Raw genomic sequence first — 22,943 nt, 5'->3', positions numbered from 1 at the left:
GAAAAGTGTGAATGAAAAAGAAATGAACTAATTAAGAATGCTCTGTCGCGCTCAGCTTCCACCTCGCCAAACTCAAGGTTGCCGGGTTGGGCGCCATCTCAGGATAAACATAGACACTTCCGTTCTAAACTTTCATCTTTCTCTATCTTGAATCAGAATGATACATTCAGCAATATGATCTCACATAGCACTGAAAGTAAAAGAAATAGCATAAGCTTTATTCCTTTGAAAAGGTATCATTCTGGAAAACTCACAACGATGATAAAGCATTAAAAATACTGATACAGAGAGAAAATATGATGTTACGGTTCGCTATTAAGATCTGATGTTTTTGTATGGGATGTGTTGCCTTTGTGTAACGTTCCGTCTTGCATCTGAACAGTAATAACAGAAGTGTGGTGAGGGATGAGGCCCTGGAGGAAGTAATCTGTGTGAGACACAGGTAGTGGTCGCAAAATAGTAGCAGAGATTGTCTTGCCAAACGTAATACACGAGTTTCCACCGTCTTTTAAGTGTGGAGGTTGATAAGCATTCTTGTAACCTGCGTAATCAACTCCAAAAATAAAACGCCACGTACAAGTTTTTCTGGCTTTTCCCATCTGTTTCAGTAATTTACTTGTGTTGTGAAGTAATCAGTTTACAACGGAAACATTCTCTTTGGTGTAAATATGCATAATTTTGCATAACAGAAGAGATTACATACGCCAGCAACCTCACTAATTTCGTGGCTACCGAGGTAACAAATCCCTCATTTGTCTATATAAAGTCTTTGGATTTCATTTATAAAGTATTGAAACCAGACACTACCGTCCACAGCCAGGCGCCACACACAACTCTGTGGCTTACCCCAACACTAGATGCCTTGGTTCAATGCAGTGACAGCATAGCGTCACCCACCGCTCCAGTACTTTCTAGCCAAAACAATTTTCTCGTATTCCTAAATTTTCAGGTCCCAGTACCACCAAACCGATTTTTACATCAACTTTCCATCTCCTCCTTAGTCTCCTCATACCCTCTCTTCCTTTCACTACTAACACATGTATACTCCATTATTCTGTCTTGGTTCATCCTCTTCATATGTAAGAACCATTTCAGCACAGCTTGATCAACTCTGTCAAAGAGCTCTTATTACCATACCTCTCTCCGTCAACCATTTCTCACATGATTAATAATGATTTCAACACATATCAAAACATTAAGTGATGCTACGTCTCACTATGTGAAAGATTTTGATTGATCCAGAAAGTAAAGTAAGTCGACAGCTCTCTTGTATTCATGTTTATATATACGGAAAATGTAATCAAATTGTACCTTAAAGCCTGATTTTGAGGATTAAGAAATTTCCTTTGAATCATATTCTCATGTTTATTCATGATATTTGAATAAATAAATATATACATATCACATCACAATTCTGATAAAAATCAGAGAGAGTGTTCTGTATAATGAATCTATAGGATATTACATTTCATGCTAATGATAAGAAAAAGATGTTCGACGGACCATTTTAGAAACGGATCTTTGTATTAGATGGAAAAATAAAGGTGGTATGGAAGATGAGAATTGAAAGATATGCTGCTATCTATAGCCAATGGAATATGTATGAGAGTTCACGAGGTGATTTGGATACATGTTGTGGAGACCTGAAGACAGGGCCTTCGTCAAGTCGACGGACTTAACTCACATTTAACACGCCCTTTGGGGGGTGTGTGTCATTAGCATTTACTTTGATTCATTAGAGTCTGGGGCGAAGTAATGTCTGGTGGGTGGGCGGTACACGGGAGCCTCATAAGACTCCTCTGACTCAGAGGAAGCATAACGTGGTGGGGCAGAGTACTCCCGAGACTCAGACGACTCGGGATAATGAGCCTCGCCCTCGTAGCTGACCTCAGCCACGTAGCCTGAGTCACCGTCCACGTAGTAAGTCACCTTCTGCAGACGACCGTCGGGAAGATGTACGTAGTACGACCCCTGGGTGTCGTCATCGTCGCGAGACTCCTGGTGTCCGAAGTCGTTTTCGGAGGAGTCGTCCTTCACGACCCAGTTGAAGTCGTACTTGGCCTCGGTAGACTCTGATGAGTATTCTACAGATTCACTGGATTCCTAGAAAAGAAAAAGATACTTTAGGATTTCTTGACAATTCTCAGAAGCTAAAGAAATCCATAATCATTTCTTACATAATCTATGCACTGAGCAGCTATATATGACATGGTATATAATATATGAAAGTATAGCACGAACAGATGGAAACGTAAACGAATCTCCAACGATTTAATGACAGGTTATTTATGGACTTTGTGAAGTTTTCTCAACTAAGATGCTAAAATCCATTAGAGAAAACAATGATAATGATGCTTTGATAAATGTATCTAAGTACAAAAAAATATCATTTGGTAAGTAATAAACTAACAATTATTTCATGTGGTGATGAAATGCTGTGCTAAGGAAGTGAGAATTGTGGGTTGTGAGGTTAGTGTTATGATGGTAGGGGGACCAAGCATTACCTGAGGGGCGCCGTAGGAGTAGGAGGGGCGAGAGTCTGCCACAGCCACGGCTGCCAGACCCAACACTACCAGGACCTGAAAAAGAGAAATATCATTATCAGTCCTCAGATCCTGGAATATTATCAGATCTGAAATGATTTGGATATAGATCATGATCTTAGAACTACATAAGACACAAACTTTCACAACAATATACAATAATTCACAACTAAATCAGCAAAATCTACTTTGTTGAAAGTGTCAGTGTAGGTCAGTCATGAAGCCAACATACCTTAGTGTTCATGTTGGTGAAGCTGTAGAAGCAATGATGCTCTCTGCTGGCTCCTCCAGCATATATATACTCCAGTGATTCATGACGTCACGCACCCACCCAACCTCACACAGCTGTTTTTTCTTCGTTTCCCCAGGAAGGACTCTGCCACTCCCAGACCTTCACACTCAAGAGTCAACAGATGGACATTCTGTAATAGGCCATCGTTCTCTTTACTTAAAACGCTTGACCTGCTCTCTTACCTCTACCTTCCATCATCGTATCGTTACATTACATTAGGATCTACCAAATACAGCTTTACCTATATCAACACTGAGATCCTATAGTGTCAGCAATCCGTTGAAGTGGAGGTAGAGGAATGGTACAATGACTGCTGATGTTAGCGTGGATGGGAAGGTCGTAAGGAGAGAGAAGTGGAGACTGTTGTGGGTTTAATGATGAGGAGAGTGAGGGTGGGGTATGTATGGGATAGTGAAGAAGCCATGAGGAATGGAGGATGTTGTACCAAACTCTTGTGAAGATGACGAATTCATGAGGAAGTCATGAATGAGAAATGAGGGTTGTTAAGAGTTTTGTGTGGCACGTAAAGAGATGAGGACAGAGTAGTGAGGGTTTGTGAGAATATTGAATGGTTCCTGAGGAGGCTAGGAGAGAGTAATGAGGGTTAGTGAGGCTGTTAGATGGTTCATGAGGTGAGAACAGAGTAATGAAGACCGTTGGTGTAGTGTGTGTGTGTGTGTGTGTGTGTGTGTGTGTGTGTGTGTGTGTGTGTGTGTGAGTTTGCGTGTGTGTCATGGATTCCTGGTACCTGTATCTATTTATATCTTAGGAAACTACGGATGTAGTAAATGTCATTTTAAAGTTCATCGTCTTTATAAAAAGTACACCGGAAGAGCTTCTATAATTTCCTTTCAGTACAACACTGATCATATTTCTCTGAGGTAAGTGACTTAGTTTCTATCAAGGAATAGAACAATATGGTTAATGATAAACTGTTTCATACATGACTGAAATGCACATACATATATATGTGGGTGTGTAATAATTTAGTTAGATAATGATATGTCAAGTTACAGGATGATAAGACATTTCTCATACATTTTCTTATGAGAAAATGGGAATACTACCCTTAGAATATCCTAACCACAGATGTACAGATATTTACCCACAAGTGACTTGGTATAATCCAGTGTCAAGAAGCAATTTTTTTCATGAGATGGATGGCATCTGGCAAGGTTCCGTCCTGCATCTGGACGACCACAACTGCTCAGTCTTACGAGAGTTGTGACCTTAGAGTGAATGTGGAGCAGGAGGCACCAGGTAGTGGTGGCCAGGGTTACCAATGATTCCTATACCAAACTTAAGACACAGATCTTTACATTGCTGGATGAATGTCTGTAAGTTTGGGGTCTGAAAAATGTTTTAGTACTCATTTATAACTACTTCCCAGAAGAGCCTTATATACCTGTAATTAAGATATTTTTTCTAGTTTTGCTAAGAGGGTGAGCTAGGGTGCCATGATTTAGTTTATATATGTCCTCCCTGTTTTAATACACCATATATTTACCATGTAACGAATGTTATCTGAAATGTGTGGCTACAATGCCTTCCAATATGTTACTTTTATTAAGGCTACAGAAGGTGTTGTGTGTGTTGGTCTAGCTTATCACACGGGTATTATATTGTCTTTGTAGTCAGTAGTGTTACAGTTGAGGATATTATGCTCTAAGTTAGGCTTCAGCTGTATCTTGAGTGGCTTCTCTCATGTCCTCTACTGACTTACCTGGGGGCCTGACTGGCTATGATCAGCTGGCATAGAGAGCACTGTCCACTACTGACGTTATGCCAAAATACAACTTATTATATCCTGAATCTTGGTGTGTCGGGTACTTCATTTCTCTCAGTCTGCTTTTCATTTCTCACCGAACGACCTCTTTATTTCACTACCTCTTTATTCCTAGAAGTGCTTTCGAAAGTAGATACCTCTTGCCATCTGTCATATTATTTGCCTCATTGCTTTTCCCGTCTTGGCGAAGTATCGCCGGAAAACAGACGGAATAAACTCAAAATGTACATACATACATCCTATAGCTCTCATGTATAATGTATGGAAATTAGATTCTATCATCTATAGCCAAGCCCATAGGCGACAACTTGTCCACTTCGTAGGAGCTGGTTTAATCCAGCCATAACACCTCGTCCCCAAATATGCTACCTCGATCTAATTCTAACAAAAGCATGTCCCTCTTCTGATTGATCGATCCTGAGTATCCCAAACTTTTATTCACTCCATCCTTCCATCACCTCAGACCCCCATTCTCACTTTTACCTTAGCTTCAGGTATGTTATTTTTGTCAGGTTTTCTTTACTCTCCATACACTCTAGTAATTTTAACTAACCTTCTCTGCACTCTCAAGTCGCACAAGTTATAATAACCCTTGCTGACAATGTCATTTCTCACAAGATAAATTTTCCTCACACCACATAATCAAGTTCTGCTAATTTTGACACTAATTACTTTATCTATCTAGAAAAAGTTAGTCCTTAGCTCTTTACCTTAAACTCATGCTGATAAAATTAGTTGCATTTCATTTCATCATTTTTACGAATGTCATGGTTTTGGAAACCATAAATGTTTTCAACACATAATACAGAAAATTTATTGCTACTCTCTTTCACTTTATCAAAATGGATGATGAATCATCAGAGAAAATAAGTAACTCGTTTTGGTTCACACATCTGAAAATATTCAAGGAAATCACCTTACTGCTTATAGCAGGTGTTTTGGAATGAATTAGATTCTTCACATCATATCATTATATTTATTGAAAATAAATAAATAAATATCTATCACAATCGTGATATAGATTCTGTACAATAAAATGATAAGAAATTTTAGTCAGGTCATCATGTAGGAAACAAATCTGTACATCAGATATAGAAATAAAAGTGGTATAGAAAATGAGTTTTGAGATACATGTTCGTCATCTATAGGTGGCTTGGATACATGTGTTGGAGACCTGAAGACGTTGTCGTCGCTAAGATAAAGAACTTGACTCACATTGATCAGGCCCTTTGGGAGGTATGTGTCATTAGCATTTACTTTGATTCATTAGAGTCTGGGGCGAAGTAATGTCTGGTGGGTGGGCGGTACACGGGAGCCTCATAAGACTCCTCTGACTCAGAGGAAGCATAACGTGGTGGGGCAGAGTACTCCCGAGACTCAGACGACTCGGGATAATGAGCCTCGCCCTCGTAGCTGACCTCAGCCACGTAGCCTGAGTAACCGTCCACGTAGTAAGTCACCTTCTGCAGACGACCGTCGGGAAGCTGCACGTAGTACGACCCCTGGGTGTCGTCACCATCACGGGCCTCCTGGTGGCCGAAGTCGTTGCCAGAGTAATCATCTTTCACGACCCAGTTGAAGTTATACTTGGCCTCGGTAGACTCTGATGAGTATTCTACAGATTCACTGGATTCCTGGGAAAGAAAAAGATACTTTAGGATTTCTTGACAGTCCTCAGAATCTAAACACTCTATCCAAAGTATAACCTGAACACTTAGCAGTGATATATGACTTACTCTATGATATATGCCTCCACAGTACAAACATATATACGTTTACATGAATTTTCGACTAACTTTTCTCAAACTTTGCCATCACTATAATGAGGGTTTTATCAATCAAGATTTAGAATTAAAGAAAAAGGAAGGAAATTAGCCAATGCCTTTTTCTACGTCAAAAGATGAAAATTATTCTGTATGCAATACTCTGGGTATTATACTCTGAAGTGATCACATGTAGCGCTTCAGATGTGAGCATTGTTGGTTGTGGAGTTAGTGTTATGATGGTAGAGGGGCAAGCATTACCTGAGGGGCGCCGTAGGAGTAGGAGGGGCGAGTGTCTGCCACAGCCACGGCTGCCAAACCCAACAGTACCAGGACCTGCAATAATAGTGTCATTAATCCTCAATCCCTTAAACCATATCGCAACAGGATTGATCAGCATCTATATCAGGATCTTACTACTATATACATGAACTTTCACGAATATATATCACAATTCACAACTTGACCAACTACATCTGCTTTGTTCAAAGCGTCATTGCTGGTCAGTCATGAAGCCAACATACCTTAGTGTTCATGTTGGCGAAGCTGTAGAAGCAATGATGCTTTCCGGTGGTTCCTCCTGCATATATATACTCCCGTGATTCATGACGTCACACACCCACCCAACCCCACACAGCTGTTTTTGCTTCGTTTCCCAGGAAGGACTCTGCCACTCCCAGACCTTCACACTCAAGATTCAGCAGATGGACATTCTGAAATAGGCCATTGTTTTCTCTACCTAAAAACGCTTGACCTGCTCTTTTCAAGTCTTAATTCCAATAGCAATAGGTGTCGTACATTGTGATTTACTATACATAACAATGCTGTCATCATTACTAAGGTCTTTAGTGGCAGTGATCTGGTAGGCAGGAGGCAGAGGTATGACACAAGCAGTCCTAATGATGATGTGGAAGGGAAGGTCTTGGGAAGAGAGAACTGGACTATACTACGGGTGATGAGGAGAGCGAGATTGAGGGAGCTATGGGCTGGTGAGTGATTCAGTAGGAGAAGACAGAGTAATGATGAGTGGTTCATGAGGAGTCGAGGACTGGTGAGGGAAATGAGCGGTACATATGGAGGTGATAGAGTAATGAGAGTCAATGAAGTTAATGAGTGGCTCATGAAGAGGAGAGGACTAAGAAATGAAGTTGCTGCTGTTATCTACTCTCAATCTCTCAACCCTAAATGTTTTTTTGTGAATAATGACCAGAATCTTAGAGACGTGAGCGTGTGTGTGTGTGTGAGTGTGTGTGTGTGTGTGTTTGGTGACGGATTTCTGGCACCTGTAAGTAAAGATATTTTGGGAAACTACGGAAGTTGTAAATGTCATTTTAAAGTTCATCATATTAAGAATAAAAAGCATATATATGAATTATTTTTTTCTAAGGTCATTGAATTATTCCCCATGACTCCAGTTTACATTATAAAAAGATGTGTTGAATAAGTTTTCTTATATCAACGATCGAGATACTACACAGAGATCATAAATATATAAACAAATGAGTTCCTAAGTCCAATGTTAAGAAGTAATGTTTCATATGAGATGGATGGCCTCTTGCATGGTTCCGTCCTGCATCTGGACGACCACAACTGCTCAGTCTTACAAGAGTTGTGACCTTGGAGAGAATGTGGAGCAGGAGGCACCAGGTAGTGGTGGCCAGGGTTACCAATGATTCCCATACCAAACTTAAGACACAGATCTTGACATTGCTGGATGGATGGATGTAAGTTTGGGGTCTGATGAGCATTCTGGGACTCACCAGAATGACCCCCTACAAGAAGCTCACACGTCTGATCTTGAATTCCTTTTCCAGTCTTGTATTTTGATGGAATGTTACCTGTGGGAGTGATACAGGAGCTGATGTTAGATCCACCTTGTTCTGATATACCATATGTACCTTGTAAACAAAGTTTTCCATGTGTCTATATACATTACCTTCTAATGTGTTGCTTATAATGGTGGTAGAGACAGCGATCTGTGTTGCTCTAACTCACTTACCACTTGCGTCTTATATTCTCTTTGTACTCAATAGTGCTGCAGTTGAAGATCTTGCGCCCTGAACCAGGCATCAACTGTATCTTGAGTCCTGTACTGACTTACCTAGGTGTTTGACTAGCTATGATCTGGTGGCATGGTGAGCAAGGTCCTCCACTGGTGCTTTTGCCACAGTGCAACTTACTATATCCTAAAGCTTGATGTGTCGGGAAATACTTTCTCTTAGTCAACCTTTCCTTTTTTCCCTCTCACTCATTCCACATTTCTCTGTCTCTCTATTATCAGTATCATCTTGAGTTATTAAAGTACGCACATCATTAATATTCGTCATTGGTATGCCTATTTGCTTTCCCCTCCTAGAAGAAATAGCATCTAATTTCCATCCAGTCCCCTCACACTGCTCCATTGTTCACCTTGACCGCTCCACATGTCCTGGTTCAACCCAGTGACAGCACATCGTCCCTCATATACCATCTTGATCCAATTCTTTTTATCCAAAGTATGACTCTTGCCCTCCTGAATGTTCACTTCAGGCCTCTATATCCCAAGTCTCCCTTTTGCTTCATCCTTTCATTCATTCTCTTTCTCACCCTGTCCATTTGACCCCTACGTTTGGGCACATATATCACTTTTTTCTTTCTTTTAGTCTCTCTTCATTCATCGTCTCCATATGCTTGAGCGGTTTCAGCGCAACCTAGTCGGCCTTTTTAGTCATACTATATTTTGTATCTCTCTTATGGTGTTATCCATCAAACAATGGAGTCATCTCACACCACATGTAGCCAAGATTATTTTCATTTCTCCACTAATCATTTAAGTACTCGAAATAGAAAGCACAGTTTACTTACCAGCATCAAAATCACTTTGACAAGTGAGATTCTTTTTTAGTTCGTCATATTCATGAAAGGGTGATTTAAGAATCATAATGTATTCAACACACTAATCAGAAAATTACTTAGAATAACTTCTAGTACATGGAAATGTTTGATAAATCATCAGGGAGTTTCAAGTTCAGAAATTTTTACAAATTCAAAGAAATCACATTCTCTAACACGATGACTTTTAGGGTAAGTAAGATTCTCTCGTGTCATATTGATACATTTATTCAAAATAAATAGATAAATATCCTATATCAAATTCTGATATCTATTTTGATGAAGTGAGGAGAAATTAAACTTTTGTTTATGATGAGCAGGATTTAGATCATGACGAAGACCAATCTATAGAATAGATGGAAAAACAAAAGTGTTATAAGGAAGAGATTTGAAAGAATTGATGCCATTTATAGCCAAAGAAATAAGTATGAGAGAAGAGGAGGTGGTTTGAATTCATGTGTTGGAGACCTGAGGACGGTGTTCTCACCAAGATGAAGAACTTGACCCATATTGATCAGGCCCTTTGGGAGGTATGTGTCATTAGCATTTACTTTGATTCATTAGAGTCTGGGGCGAAGTAATGTCTGGTGGGTGGGCGGTACACGGGAGCCTCATAAGACTCCTCTGACTCAGAGGAAGCATAACGTGGTGGGGCAGAGTACTCCCGAGACTCAGACGACTCGGGATAATGAGCCTCGCCCTCGTAGCTGACCTCAGCCACGTAGCCTGAGTAACCGTCCACGTAGTAAGTCACCTTCTGCAGACGACCGTCGGGAAGATGTACGTAGTACGACCCCTGGGTGTCGTCACCATCACGGGCCTCCTGGTGGCCGAAGTCGTTGCCAGAGTAATCATCTTTCACGACCCAGTTGAAGTCGTACTTGGCCTCGGTAGACTCTGATGAGTATTCTACAGATTCACTGGATTCCTGGGAAAGAAAAAGATACTTTAGGATTTCTTGACAATTCTCAGAATCTAAACACTCTATCCAAAGTATAATCTGAACACTTAGCAGTAATATATGACTTACTCTATGATATATGCCTCCACAGTACAAACATATATACGTTTACATGAATTTTCGACTAACTTTTCTCAAACTTTACCATCAGTATGATGAGGGCTTTATCAATCAAGATTTAGAATCAAAGAAAAAGGAAGGAAATTAGCCAATGCCTTTTTCTACGTCAAAAGATGAAAATTATTCTGTATGCAATACACTGGGTATTATACTCTGAAGTGATCACATGTAGCGCTTCAGTTGTGAGCATTGTTGGTTGTGAAGTTAGTGTTATGATGGTAGAGGGGCAAGCATTACCTGAGGGGCGCCGTAGGAGTAGGAGGGGCGAGTGTCTGCCACAGCCACGGCTGCCAAACCCAACAGTACCAGGACCTGTAATGATAATGTCATTAATCCTCAGTCCCTTAAAAAATATCACAACAGGATTGATCAGCATCTATATCAGGATCTTACTACTATATACATGAACTTTCACGAATATATATCACAATTCACAACTTGACCAACTACATCTGCTTTGTTCAAAGCGTCATTGCTGGTCAGTCATGAAGCCAACATACCTTAGTGTTCATGTTGGCGAAGCTGTAGAAGCAATGATGCTTTCCGGTGGTTCCTCCTGCATATATATACTCCCGTGATTCATGACGTCACACACCCACCCAACCCCACACAGCTGTTTTTGCTTCGTTTCCCAGGAAGGACTCTGTCACTCCCAAACCTTTACGCTCAAGATTCAACAGATGGACATTATGCCAAAGGCCATTGTTCTCTCGACCGAAAACATTTGACCTGCTCTTGATATATTAATTCCAATGGCTATAAGTATGTTACATTGTGATGTACTATATAAAGTAGTACTTTTATCTTTATTGAGGTCCACTGACGGCAATGGTCAGGTTAGCAAGAGGTAGAGGAATGGTATAAGTAAGATGATTGTGTGGGAGGGGAAGGTCGTGCGGAGTGTGGAGTGAAGGCTGTTGTGGGTGGAGTGATGAAGAGAGTGTGGCTGATAGAATATGCAGTTTGATAAGTGGTTCATGAGGAGGTGAGGAGAGAGTAATGACTTATCAGCATAAGGTTTATACTAAACATTATTTAAGGTAACCTCAGAGTAAAAATCAAGTTCAGGCATACTAAGCTAATTTGCATTATGGACGTAACATGATAAAGGTAAACGGAGCAAGACGTGGTGAGTAGACGGAGCAGGTAAGATGGTGGCTTTTTCTTCCGTTGCTTCTGCTGTTGCCATACCTGACCTCAGCACAAAAAGTTTTATTGCTATTATTACACTGAACCTTAAATAACTGTTCTTTAGTGTTTAAGCTCTTGTTTTTATGATAGTTTCGTGTCCTATAAAGTGTTATTAACTCACTCTCTTACATAACTCAGTGTTCAGTTATTCAAAATCTCTCTCTCTCTCTCTCTCTCTCTCTCTCTCTCTCTCTCTCTCTCTCTCTCTCTCTCTCTCTCTCTCTCTCTCTCTCTCTCTCTCTCTCTCTCTCTCTCTCTCTCTCTCTCTCTCTCTCTCTCTCTGTATGTAAGGCTCCACATTCACTCGTGACCTCTGCTGGTATAAAGTACCTTATCTTTTAATGGTATACAGTAAACCTTCGCACTTACGAAAGGCAAGAGTCGAGCCCCAGTTATTCACGACCATTTTTGGCACAGAGTGAAATGCTATAAGCTGAGGGCGGCAAACCGCTACTTGGACTTACGGTTTAAGCATAATCTATATTCTATGTATAAACTTAGCACTGTGCTGAATTTAGCATCTCTGTGCTATGATTAGGTCGTTCATACAGCTGTATAACCCAGTATGCAGCTAACTGGTGTTTCTACAACCTTCTAAATAAGTTACCAGCTGTAAACGTCTCTCTATGAGGTTGTCTGAGTTTAGGCTCCGTCACCACCAACTGGGCATTACGTCACCATTAGCTGAACGTTATGTCACCATCACCTGAAATTACGTCATTATAGCTGACGGTTACTATCTCAGGTCAGTTGAACATAATTGTTCCTTTTATCATCTCAATAAAGCTGCCATAACAAACCAAGGAGATCCCCTGGCGCCAATATTTTTCCTCATAAACCAACGTTTTCCAAAACCAATGATCTTCATCATTCCAATCAGTTACACTTTACCTCCTCACTACCATTCCATTCGACAGTGAATTACACATCCAAAAATCATTTCACATTTAATCCTTTGGATGCTGCTCAACTGGTAGTGGTTTTCGGGTCAGAACGAACTGTTTTCTGTTGTGCAACAGGTCGCGATACAGATTTTGATAGAGTAATTGGAAACATGAAACATAAAACGGATGTCGTCATTATATAAGTACCTGGAGTAAAAGGCACAAGGACCAGTTGTGTAATCCTGCAAATTAGAATCTAGGTGTGGAATTCTGGGGGATCAGATACCTTTCTATGTAGCCTTCTGAAAAAAGAGGCAGCTTGAGGGACGGCCAGTGTGACGCAAAGTATATGATGTGTGTACATACATATATTCATATTTATTTATTTTGCTTTGTCGCTGTCTCCCACGTTAGCGAGGTAGCGCAAGGAAACAGACGAAAGAATGGCCCAACCCATCCCCATACACATGTACATACATACACGTCTACACACGCAAATATACATACCGGTACATCTCAACGTATGCATATATATACGCACACAGACATATACATATATACTCATGTACATAATTCATACTATCTGCCTTTATTCATTCCCATCGCCACCTCGCCACACATGAAATAACAGCCCCCTCTCCCTTCATGTGCGCGAGGTAGCGCTAGGAAAAGATACCAAAGGCCCCATTCGTTCACACAGTCTCTAGCTGTCATGTAATAATGCACCGAAACCACAGCTCCCTTTCCACATCCAGGCCCCACAGAACTTTCCATGGTTTACCCCAGACGCTTCACATGCCCTGGTTCAATCCATTGACAGCACGTCGACCCCGGTATACCACATCGTTCCAATTCACTCTATTCCTTGCACGCCTTTCACCCTCCTGCATGTTCGTGATTACGCCAGGATCAATTTCTAAGGAACGATCCTTGTGTTATTGAGGATCGGTTTACAGTGGCTCCTGCAGCCCAAGGCTGGTCTTCTTTTAGTAAATTGAGTCTGGCAAAATCCAGTGAATCTGTAGAATACTCATCAGAGTCTACCGAGGCCAAGTACGACTTCAACTGGGTCGTGAAGGACGACTCCTCCGAAAACGACTTTGGCCACCAGGAGTCTCGCGACGACGACAAAACCCAGGGGTCGTACTACGTACATCTTCCCGACGGTCGTCTGCAGAAGGTGACTTACTACATGGACGGTGACTCAGGCTACGTGGCTGAGGTCAGCTACGAGGGCGAGGCTCATTATCCCGAGTCGTCTGAGTCTCGGGAGTACTCTGCCCCACCACGTTATGCTTCCTCTGAGTCAGAGGAGTCTTATGAGGCTCCCGTGTACCGCCCACTCACCAGACATTACTTCGCCCCAGACTCTAATGAATCAAAGTAAATGTTAATGACACATACCTCCCAAAGGGCCTGATGATTGTGAGAGAAGCTTGTTATCTTGATGAAGACTCTCTTATCGTCTCCTAGTAATCTTAACCTATATCAAGAGGCCCCTCTTAACTTCAATATATTCTAACTTGTCTTTAATGACTCTAATATCTCTACGAAATTTACCATAACCGTTCCAAGGGTTTGGGATTAGTCTACTGTCTACCATCTCTTACTTTTGTATGCAGTTCTAGGTCCATGGTGTAGACCATACAAAAACAGCCTCTTAAATCTCTCTTTCACACCTTTACTTTATGCCCAGTATGTTAAAGTGGATCATGGACTTCGACATTCATAAAAGTTCATCTCGCTTTTTTTTTTATGCCGCGTTTATTCAAGTGGAACCAAGGTTCACAATATCTCCATATATGAAACACTCCCATTGCATCCGATAGCCAGCTGATCCTCCAGCATCTTCATCTGCATTATCCCTTGCCCTAAACAAATGTCTTTATATCTAATCACTCTCTTCCACAGTCAACCTCTCTCCCTTGTATATTCTGCTGTACTTCTGTATATCTCCTTGGCCAGCTTATCGTCTGCCATATGGTCTACGTGACCACACCATCTCAGAAGACTTTCATCTGTACGCCTGGCTACTGATTTATTCCCACCACATTTCTCTCTCAAATCTTTATTCTTTACCGCGTCTATCCCGTTCATTCATTCTACACTGTATAAATCAACAGTCTTTCTTGTTCTTCTTCTTCTCCACATCTCTTGATTTCGGTTTCACACTCATACATCAGGACTGGGATAAGTGATCAACCGTGCACACTTCTTCTACTCTATGATTCTTCATCTGTATTTTCCATCCACTTACCGGTCTCCTTCCTTGCATGTCTTCTGTCTGAACTTCAGCTTTGCCGCTACCATCTTCAGTGAAATTCATTCACTTTATGTTCAGACTCAACTATAACTTTAACATTTTTTTTGTTAGTCGGCATTATATAGTGAACCCCTATCCCTTCCCCCCAAAAAAACACCATCTTATGTTTACTAGTGTTCACATTCAACATCCTACTATATACAAGGAAGTTGCTCACCATTCTATCGAAGTATTTCTTTTAATCTAACAGACAACACAGCGTCATCTGCATACAACAACTGTGGCAAACTCTATTCTGCTTCTCTAAGATTAGATATTTCACTACAATTGCCCCATCCATGAAAACACTGTACAGCCAATCGCTGTCTGTACTATATTCAATTTGGAATTTGCATTACATCACACAAATTCCAAGTTTAATGTTATAGTTAAGTTATGAATACAAACATCTATCTATCCGTTTTGAAAAAATCAGTTTCATTTTCTCTCCACCCCCCAAAAGAAAATGTGCACTTCATTGTTAATCATTTTACAGAAATGTATTCAGAAACATGAATACATGATATCATTTTCACCATCTTATTGCTATATCAACTACACCTATAACTGTTGTAGCGTTATGACATCACTGTACAGAGGACATCAGTATCACTTTACCTAATGAGCACTACCCTTGTGGAAATCGAAACGACTATCAGTTTGGAAACAAACGTAGGGCAGTCACGAAAATATCAATATCCAATCTTAAAGGAGAATAATATAAGAAATGTGGAGTTCAATACCATCGTATATCATCGATTCTCATCAGAGCAGTGAAAAGAAGAGGTCCAAGTACATATAAGATAATCAAAACCTTTTATAAGTGATGTGTAACTGAAGTTTCCACGCGTAGTAAGGTGATAGCAGTACGACTCGATGACCTTGTCCACCCAGTCAGCTGACCATACTAAGCTAAGCTGCGGTGTAAGGCGGTATAAGGAGGTGAGGCAAGATCATCCATATACATGACGCCACAACGGGGCATACGAGACGTGAGGGTGAACTTACTTGACGAAAAAAAAAGAAAGAAAAGAAAAGGTTGACATAGTTATGTCGTTCTTAAATGTAGAATTTCTCTCTCTCTCTCTCTCTCTCTCTCTCTCTCTCTCTCTCTCTCTCTCTCTCTCTCTCTCTCTCTCTCTCTCTCTCTCTCTCTCTCTCTCTCTGTGATACACCTGGCGAGGCTTTCCCTTGAGAATGTCGGCTCTATCTCTTCATTCCATGTACCGATTACCATTAACTTATTTCCCAAGATACAATGGTCACGTTCTGGTGTAAATACATCCTTTCTCATCTTCATGATACTTACCAGGGTCAGTTTTTATCTCCCATTTGCCTTCCTGATTGTGATTTTCCTCTGGATCTCTTTGCATTCATTGAACATCTGCGTTTGATTTCTAATTCTGGTCTTGTCAAAAGACATAATAAGGGTCATGAGTTTATATCATCTGCTGGATCACTGAAACGGAAGAGAAACAGAAGTGGTCCCAATATTAGGCCTTAAGGAACACCACTTTTTCTTCTTGCAGCTTGAAATGGCTTCCCAACCATGTGTCCCCTGCTTTCTCCACGGTAGTATGTGTGTGTGTGTGTGTGTGTGTGTGTGTGTGTGTGTGTGTCTGTGTGTCTGTGTGTCTGCGTGTGTTGCTTCACAATTTGGAAGTATTGCAGTTTTCTTTCCATGAATCAATCACTTTACGACACTACTTTAACTAGGGTTAGATTTGCAAGACAATCAGGGCGTCGAAAATCAAAGCTTTACATTCACTGAGTCTCTGAAAGTCTATGTTGGAGGTGGGGGTTTACAGTGTGGCGTGTGGAGGAAGTACTTTGATCTGTCACAAGTTCATTTCGTAGTAACATAACAGCCGTAGCTTCCGCTATTGCCTGATACATCCCTGACTTCCAAGTTCTCAAGTTTCATTACTTGAAGTGGTTGACCTTTACTGGCAACTTGAAGAACCCATAAAAAAAACACACAAATGAGTCTACGTAATAAGAGACTTTATATCTTGGGACAATCTGATGATATCTAGCTAACGATATCCTATATCGAATCAGTGATAGATAACACAAATGCACATATGAGAATATGTAAGGGAAAACTCGTCTTCATCCCTGTCTGTAGATAATGGGTGGAGTAATCTTGCCAGAGGACCTTCAAGACCTTGATGCCAGACATTGCCAAGTAGACCGACCTGGACCCCACCCTTAGGATGGTAACTTCTACTTAACAGGTTTCATCACCACGCGATGGCGTATGGCGCACTACACAGGGAAGGTCAAACCACTTTTCTGGTCCACTATTGACCCGTAGGTCATAGGCTGAATCTGAAATAATCTCGTTGGGAGGTAGGTATAAATGTTTGTGCACAAACGTTTGTATATAAACGTTTGTGTATAAACGTTTGTGTATAAACGTTTGTGTATAAACGTTTGTGTATAAATGTTTGTGTGTGAATGTTTGTGAGTTTGTAGGTGTATGCATAGGGTTCTCCTCGTGTCTGAAATAATCTCGTTTGGAGGTAGGCACAAACGTTTGTGTATAAACGTTTGTGTATAGATATTTGTGTATAAACATTTGTGTGTGAATGTTTGTGAGTGTGTAGGTGTATGCATAAGGTTCTCCTCGTGTGTGTATGTTCGTTTGTGTCTGTGTTTGTGCACGTAATTGTATGCATGTTTGTGTATGTGTGTGCAGAGAGAGAGAGAGAGAGAGAGAGAGAGAGAGAGAGAGAGAGAGAGAGAGAGAGAGAGAGAGAGAGAGAGAGAGAGAGAGAGAGAGAGAGAGAGAGAGAGAGAGAGAGCTATATCAATCCACATATTCTTCACTTAGGCTTGATATCTGGTTTCTCTTACACTTCCTGCTGACATATGATATTAGACATATGTTACTGCACACCTGGAATATGATATATGTTACTGCACACCTGGAATATGACATATGTTACTGCACACCTGGAATATGATATATGGCACTGCAATCTTGGAATATGATATTTGGTACTGCAAACTTGGAATATGATATTTGGTACTGCAAACTTTGCATAATGTTATCATTCAAAGATATCAATATATTTCATTACAATCTATAGTATTCTTTATGTGGACTACTGGAAGCTGACAATGAAGGCTAATCTCTCCACATTATGAAAGAAAGACAAAAAAAGAGAAAGAAAGCAAGTTTTAGAGTCATGATATGTCAGCTCGGCTGCAACTCGCAAATTTCAGTGATCTTGGAACATTTTGCAGGGCCAGGCTCAAAGGTTGCCACGCCCTTCTGTCCCCCAGCACTTGGCAGTCAAAGGACACACTTCCTTGAGGCTTCTGGTTTAGAATATTTTTTTTCTCTTTTCGTCGCCATAAGCTGCAAGTGGCTGGGTGAAAACCAGGTCATGCATCACTACAAAGACGGAAATGAAATTCCCTTAATCTTTTTAGGTTTGCCAATGCTAGACACACACACACACACACACACACACACACACACACACACACACACACGCCAGGACAACTGAATACGATGGTTTGACCCTTAGAAACAACGTCTTGACCCATAACTCCTACAGCACGACCTATGAGTACGAAAGTGCGACTCTTGAACACGTTGGCGTGACCCTTATGTATGACGGTACGACCCTTGACCACAACGGTACGACCCTGGAGCACGACCGAAAAAACCCTTGAACTCGAGAGTACAACCCTTTTGACCTCTCAGGGCAGGTCAGGTCAGGTCAAAGGGTCACGCCACCATACCTCTGGGTCGTATCGTTGACCTCAAAGGGTCAGTGAATGATTAAGAAAGAGGTGGTTATGATATAAGAGCAAACCATCATATGGGTCACCTTGCCACATTCATCTCTTGTTCCTGATTGGTCGTAAACACTAAACTGCCCAGCTAGTTATAAGACCCAGACCTGCACAATAGGGGTACCACACCCATCATGGTTCCCTCTCAGGTACTATGACCGTGGTATATGTAAACAAGAGCCTTTAAAAAAACATCGCTCTTAAATTGTGTGTGGAGAGAATGGAAGCCTGCCACAGTGATGACTGGGATGTGGATGGATGTAAAGGGACATTGTGATGGATAGAAAGAAAACGAGAAGACGGAGAAAGACAGAGAGAAATTTATCTTTTTTATGGTCAACGTTTTCTGTCTTGATAACCTTTTTCATTCGCTATGATCAACTGGTCTAATGGACAAGGTAGTGTTGTTTGCCTTATTCTTACTATATCATCAGGTTTGATATAAGTATCAATCATAAATAAAAAAAAAAAGTATTGCTTTCATATTTTTCTCTCATATGTTACTCATCTACCAATCCTTGATTCTAAAACTCAACCTCCTTCCACTACTCTCCTTTGAAACTAAAATCGTATCTCTTCATTTAGCTTTTGTAAATGACTTAGAGTTTATGTAGTTTATATAGATGTTTGAAATTCTTTGAATGTCTACATTTCAAATTTCACAAGAGTACTATTTGGTCAAACACTATAGCAATGACATTCCTTAGTAAAGAATTATAATATTTACATGTTTATGTTAATGCCTCGTAGGATTTGCATGGACTATATAATACACAAGAAAAAATGTACGATTTTATATTCATATATGTATAGATAACTGTTATGCTAATAGGAGTGAGCAATACTTGGCCTCTGTATACTCTTTTGAGTATTTTGGATTCACTGGGTATTTGAAAGATGAATTTTACCTATAAGAAACAGGACATTTAGTTGAGATGATCGTAAAGCAAATCTTAACAGAAAATCTATTGATATCTATAATTTGTGAGAGTGAGAGAGAAATTCTCATCTCTTTTTGGTGCGTTTGCCAGTGTCTCAACCTGGCTATGGTCAATAAAGACACGCGTTCCAATCTCCCTATCTTTTTCTGGGCAGACTTACACAAAAGCTTGAGTTGAGAGTATGCAATGGGCTGGCATGAAAAACAAGGCCGTCCACTTATAACTTTAGACAACCTTAATGTCAAATAAATCTTAAGTCTTCATACGAGTCCCAGGTATAAAAAAAATTAATATATCACCGTGGTGCTTTTTTTTTTTACTGACAATGATCCATCTATTCTGTCTATCTTCGAATGCTATTGCTTTTGTTGATATCCAGTTACAGCTTTGCCTTTCATTGTCTTCTTAACAATGGTTGACCCTGAAGCTTCGTACCATTTCTCGTTTCGCTTTATGTTCACTTGACAATGGATATTCCTATTCTTTTTTAGTTGTCATTGCCGGAATGGTAACATGTGTGTGTGTGTGTGTGTGTGTGTGTGTGTGTGTGTGTGTGTGTGTGTGTGTGTGTGTGTGTATGCAAAATCGCCAACTTATCACCACAGATTACGATTTTTGGAAAAATGAAAACTTCATTTCAATTCATATAGAAAATATATTATTCATAAATCAATAAATATTCCTATCTGCAATTTAGGTATGAAGATGAGAGCATTTCTGTATACTGATGGGGATGAAAATAATCACGAAGGCCAGAAGACACTAGATAGAGTCATATGGAGAGTACAATCTATCTGTGCTTTAGTGCCTGGAGAGTTGAGTTAGGAGAGGAAAAGTGGGTTCAATAGATAAAGGAAGGTGTGAGGTAATGAGGAGGTTTGGCTATATGTACTTCAGGCCTGAAGATATGGGGTATTCATCGAGCTGAAGAGCTTGACTCACAGTCATCAGGCCCTTTGGGAGGTAGGTGTCATTAGCATTTACTTTGATTCATTAGAGTCTGGGGCGAAGTAATGTCTGGTGGGTGGGCGGTACACGGGAGCCTCATAAGACTCCTCTGACTCAGAGGAAGCATAACGTGGTGGGGCAGAGTACTCCCGAGACTCAGACGACTCGGGATAATGAGCCTCGCCCTCGTAGCTGACCTCAGCCACGTAGCCTGAGTCACCGTCCACGTAGTAAGTCACCTTCTGCAGACGACCGTCGGGAAGATGGACGTAGTACGACCCCTGGGTGTTGTCGTCGTCGCGAGACTCCTGGTGGCCAAAGTCGTTTTCGGAGGAGTCGTCCTTCACGACCCAGTTGAAGTCGTACTTGGCCTCGGTAGACTCTGATGAGTATTCTACAGATTCACTGGATTCCTGGAAACGATAGAGTGAGTTCGATCACCTTTTCCACTGACACATTACCATGCTAATGTTAATCATTTTTGATATAAAGTTGAAATATATCACGACGCTTTGCGAAAGAGAACTTTAGCAAACCATCATTTTGCGAGAATGTCGGATTTGAAGATCAACTTAAACAGATGATCTTAACATGATCTCTTTGTTTCATGAAGGTTAGGTCATGTTTCGTGATATGTAATTACCCGAAGGTCAGGTCACGTTTCGTGAGATACAATTAGAGAATGAATATCAGAAAAGATATCATAAAACTATTACTATCAATTTTGTCTGGGTGGATTCCAGTATCTTAATGATGCATTTACGTTACGAAGTTGATAAATAAGACTGAATGAAATCCAGTGGCGTTTTGATGATGCATTTACGTTACAAAGTTGATACATAAGACTGAATAAAGTCCAGTGGAACGCCTTATCTATTGTCCATACCAGGTATATATGCCACAAGTTTAAACAAAATTCATGAAAACAATATGAAAATACAGGGTAAGGTATATCATTACCTGAGAGGAGCCGTAGGTATAGGAAGGGCGTGTGCCTGCCACAGCCACGGCTGCCAGACACAAAAGTACCAGGATCTGCAACAGTAACAACAGAAGGTGAAGGAAAAAAAGTCACTGGAAATGGTGAAACAATGGAAAAACATCACAGATGATAGTGTGAATTGGTCATGTAATTAGCTGATGAATATCTAAGATAAAAAAAGATTCAAGGAGACTTAGATACAGATTGGATTATAGCTACTCTGTTTAAAAGTTCAATCCACATATTGTGTGATACCTGAGTGTTCATTGTGGAATAGAGGCGACAGAAGCAATGATGTCTCCCACTGGATTCTTCAGTCTATATATATATACATACCCTCCTCACTCATGACGTCACACACTCATTGACCCCCAACATCTTGTTTATATCATTTTTTTCTCTACTTCCACTGCGTCAGAGGAAAGACTCAGCCTCAACCTAACCTTCACACGTAAACTTTAATACCTGGACAACATTGGGTAATAAATCCTTGACTTCTGCACATCAGACATTTAGGAAAAAAGAGACAGTAGGTCTGTTTCTTCCTTCTGATACACACACACACACACACACACACACACACACACACACACACACACACACACACACACACACACACACACACACACCCACACACACACACACACATATAAACACACACACACACACATATATATATAAATATATATATATATATATATATGTATATATATATATATATATATATATATATATATATATATATATATATATATATATATATATATATATATATATATATATTGCATCATAACCCTTTTTAGAAATCAATTTCCTTTGCTCCTTATCTAGGACAAGGTGAAGAGCAATCACACACACACTAATTTGATAATTGCTCATTAGCGAGGGAGAAGATAAGGTCGAGTGGCGAAATACCTTTAATGAGAGTATAGCTCCTGCTTCTGGCATCTCTAAGCAGCGAGTATGGCAAGCTATGGCAGATAATGCCAATACCAATGATACTTTTCTGATGGCTGGAGACAATGCAACGCTAATCATGATATAGAGCTGCCTTCTTCATGCCTGACACTTAGATTGACGTATTTATAGAAACGCTGGCGTAACGCCTTTATTGTTGATGCTGAATTTATTGTAAATTTCATGCATGTTTCCTTTTTTTTCATGAAAAAGACGACATAAAAATTCTACTGTTTCATACTTGGGTTCTGATGTGTCTGTGATGTGTTCCAGCCACTGATGGCTTGGTCCTTCTACCCCCCAAGTGACTACTGCTTCCCGTAGCTTCTGTGTGGAGGCTAGCAACATGAGGATTGACCGTTATGGTACGTCCTTCTTTCCTCGAAAGGGCGAAGATGTGGAATTCTTGTCCTTGTTTCGTCTTTCCCCTCCTCTTTATATAAGCTTTCCACTCTTCTTTCCCCTCTTCCCATTGCCTTGCGACCTTTAAGAACCAGTTCTATATACATCACAAGGGTTTGTATTGCTATATTCTACATCACAAGGGTTTGTATTGCTTTGTTCTACATCACAAGGGTTTGTATTGCTATGT

General features: G+C 40.4%; 1 protein-coding gene across 1 annotated transcript; it reads right to left on the bottom strand.

Moving 5' to 3' along the window:
* Positions 1–1,351: 1,351 nt before the first annotated feature.
* Positions 1,352–22,699, bottom strand: LOC139761208 (uncharacterized). The gene is made up of 16 exons (XM_071685251.1): positions 22,593–22,699; positions 21,373–21,454; positions 20,449–20,825; positions 12,619–12,653; positions 10,837–10,892; positions 10,574–10,648; positions 9,807–10,183; positions 9,229–9,242; positions 7,989–8,222; positions 7,195–7,305; positions 6,909–6,964; positions 6,646–6,720; positions 5,879–6,255; positions 2,776–2,818; positions 2,505–2,579; positions 1,352–2,103 (listed from the first exon to the last, which is right to left on the bottom strand). Exons 1-16 carry the CDS (start codon positions 22,697–22,699, stop codon positions 1,723–1,725), a joined length of 2,475 nt encoding a protein of 824 aa, XP_071541352.1. The 3' UTR covers positions 1,352–1,722.
* Between the last annotated feature and the right edge of the window lie 244 nt (positions 22,700–22,943).

Source organism: Panulirus ornatus, chromosome 39, assembly GCF_036320965.1.
Source record: "Panulirus ornatus isolate Po-2019 chromosome 39, ASM3632096v1, whole genome shotgun sequence".
Lineage (NCBI taxonomy): Eukaryota > Metazoa > Arthropoda > Malacostraca > Decapoda > Palinuridae > Panulirus > Panulirus ornatus.
Note: the sequence above shows the minus strand (reverse complement) of the source record. Positions and strands in the feature narration are given on the sequence as shown.

Excerpts from the sequence above, each read along its gene's own strand:
- LOC139761208 (XM_071685251.1), bottom strand. The coding sequence starts at position 22,699 with ATGTTGCTAGCCTCCACACAGAAGCTACGGGAAGCAGTAGTCACTTGG. Across the intron at positions 20,826-21,372 it reads ATACCTACGGCTCCTCTCAG|GAATCCAGTGAATCTGTAGA; the intron begins GTAATGATATAC and ends TATCGTTTCCAG. Across the intron at positions 12,654-20,448 it reads CCAGACTCTAATGAATCAAA|GATTACACAACTGGTCCTTG; the intron begins GTAAATGCTAAT and ends TCTAATTTGCAG.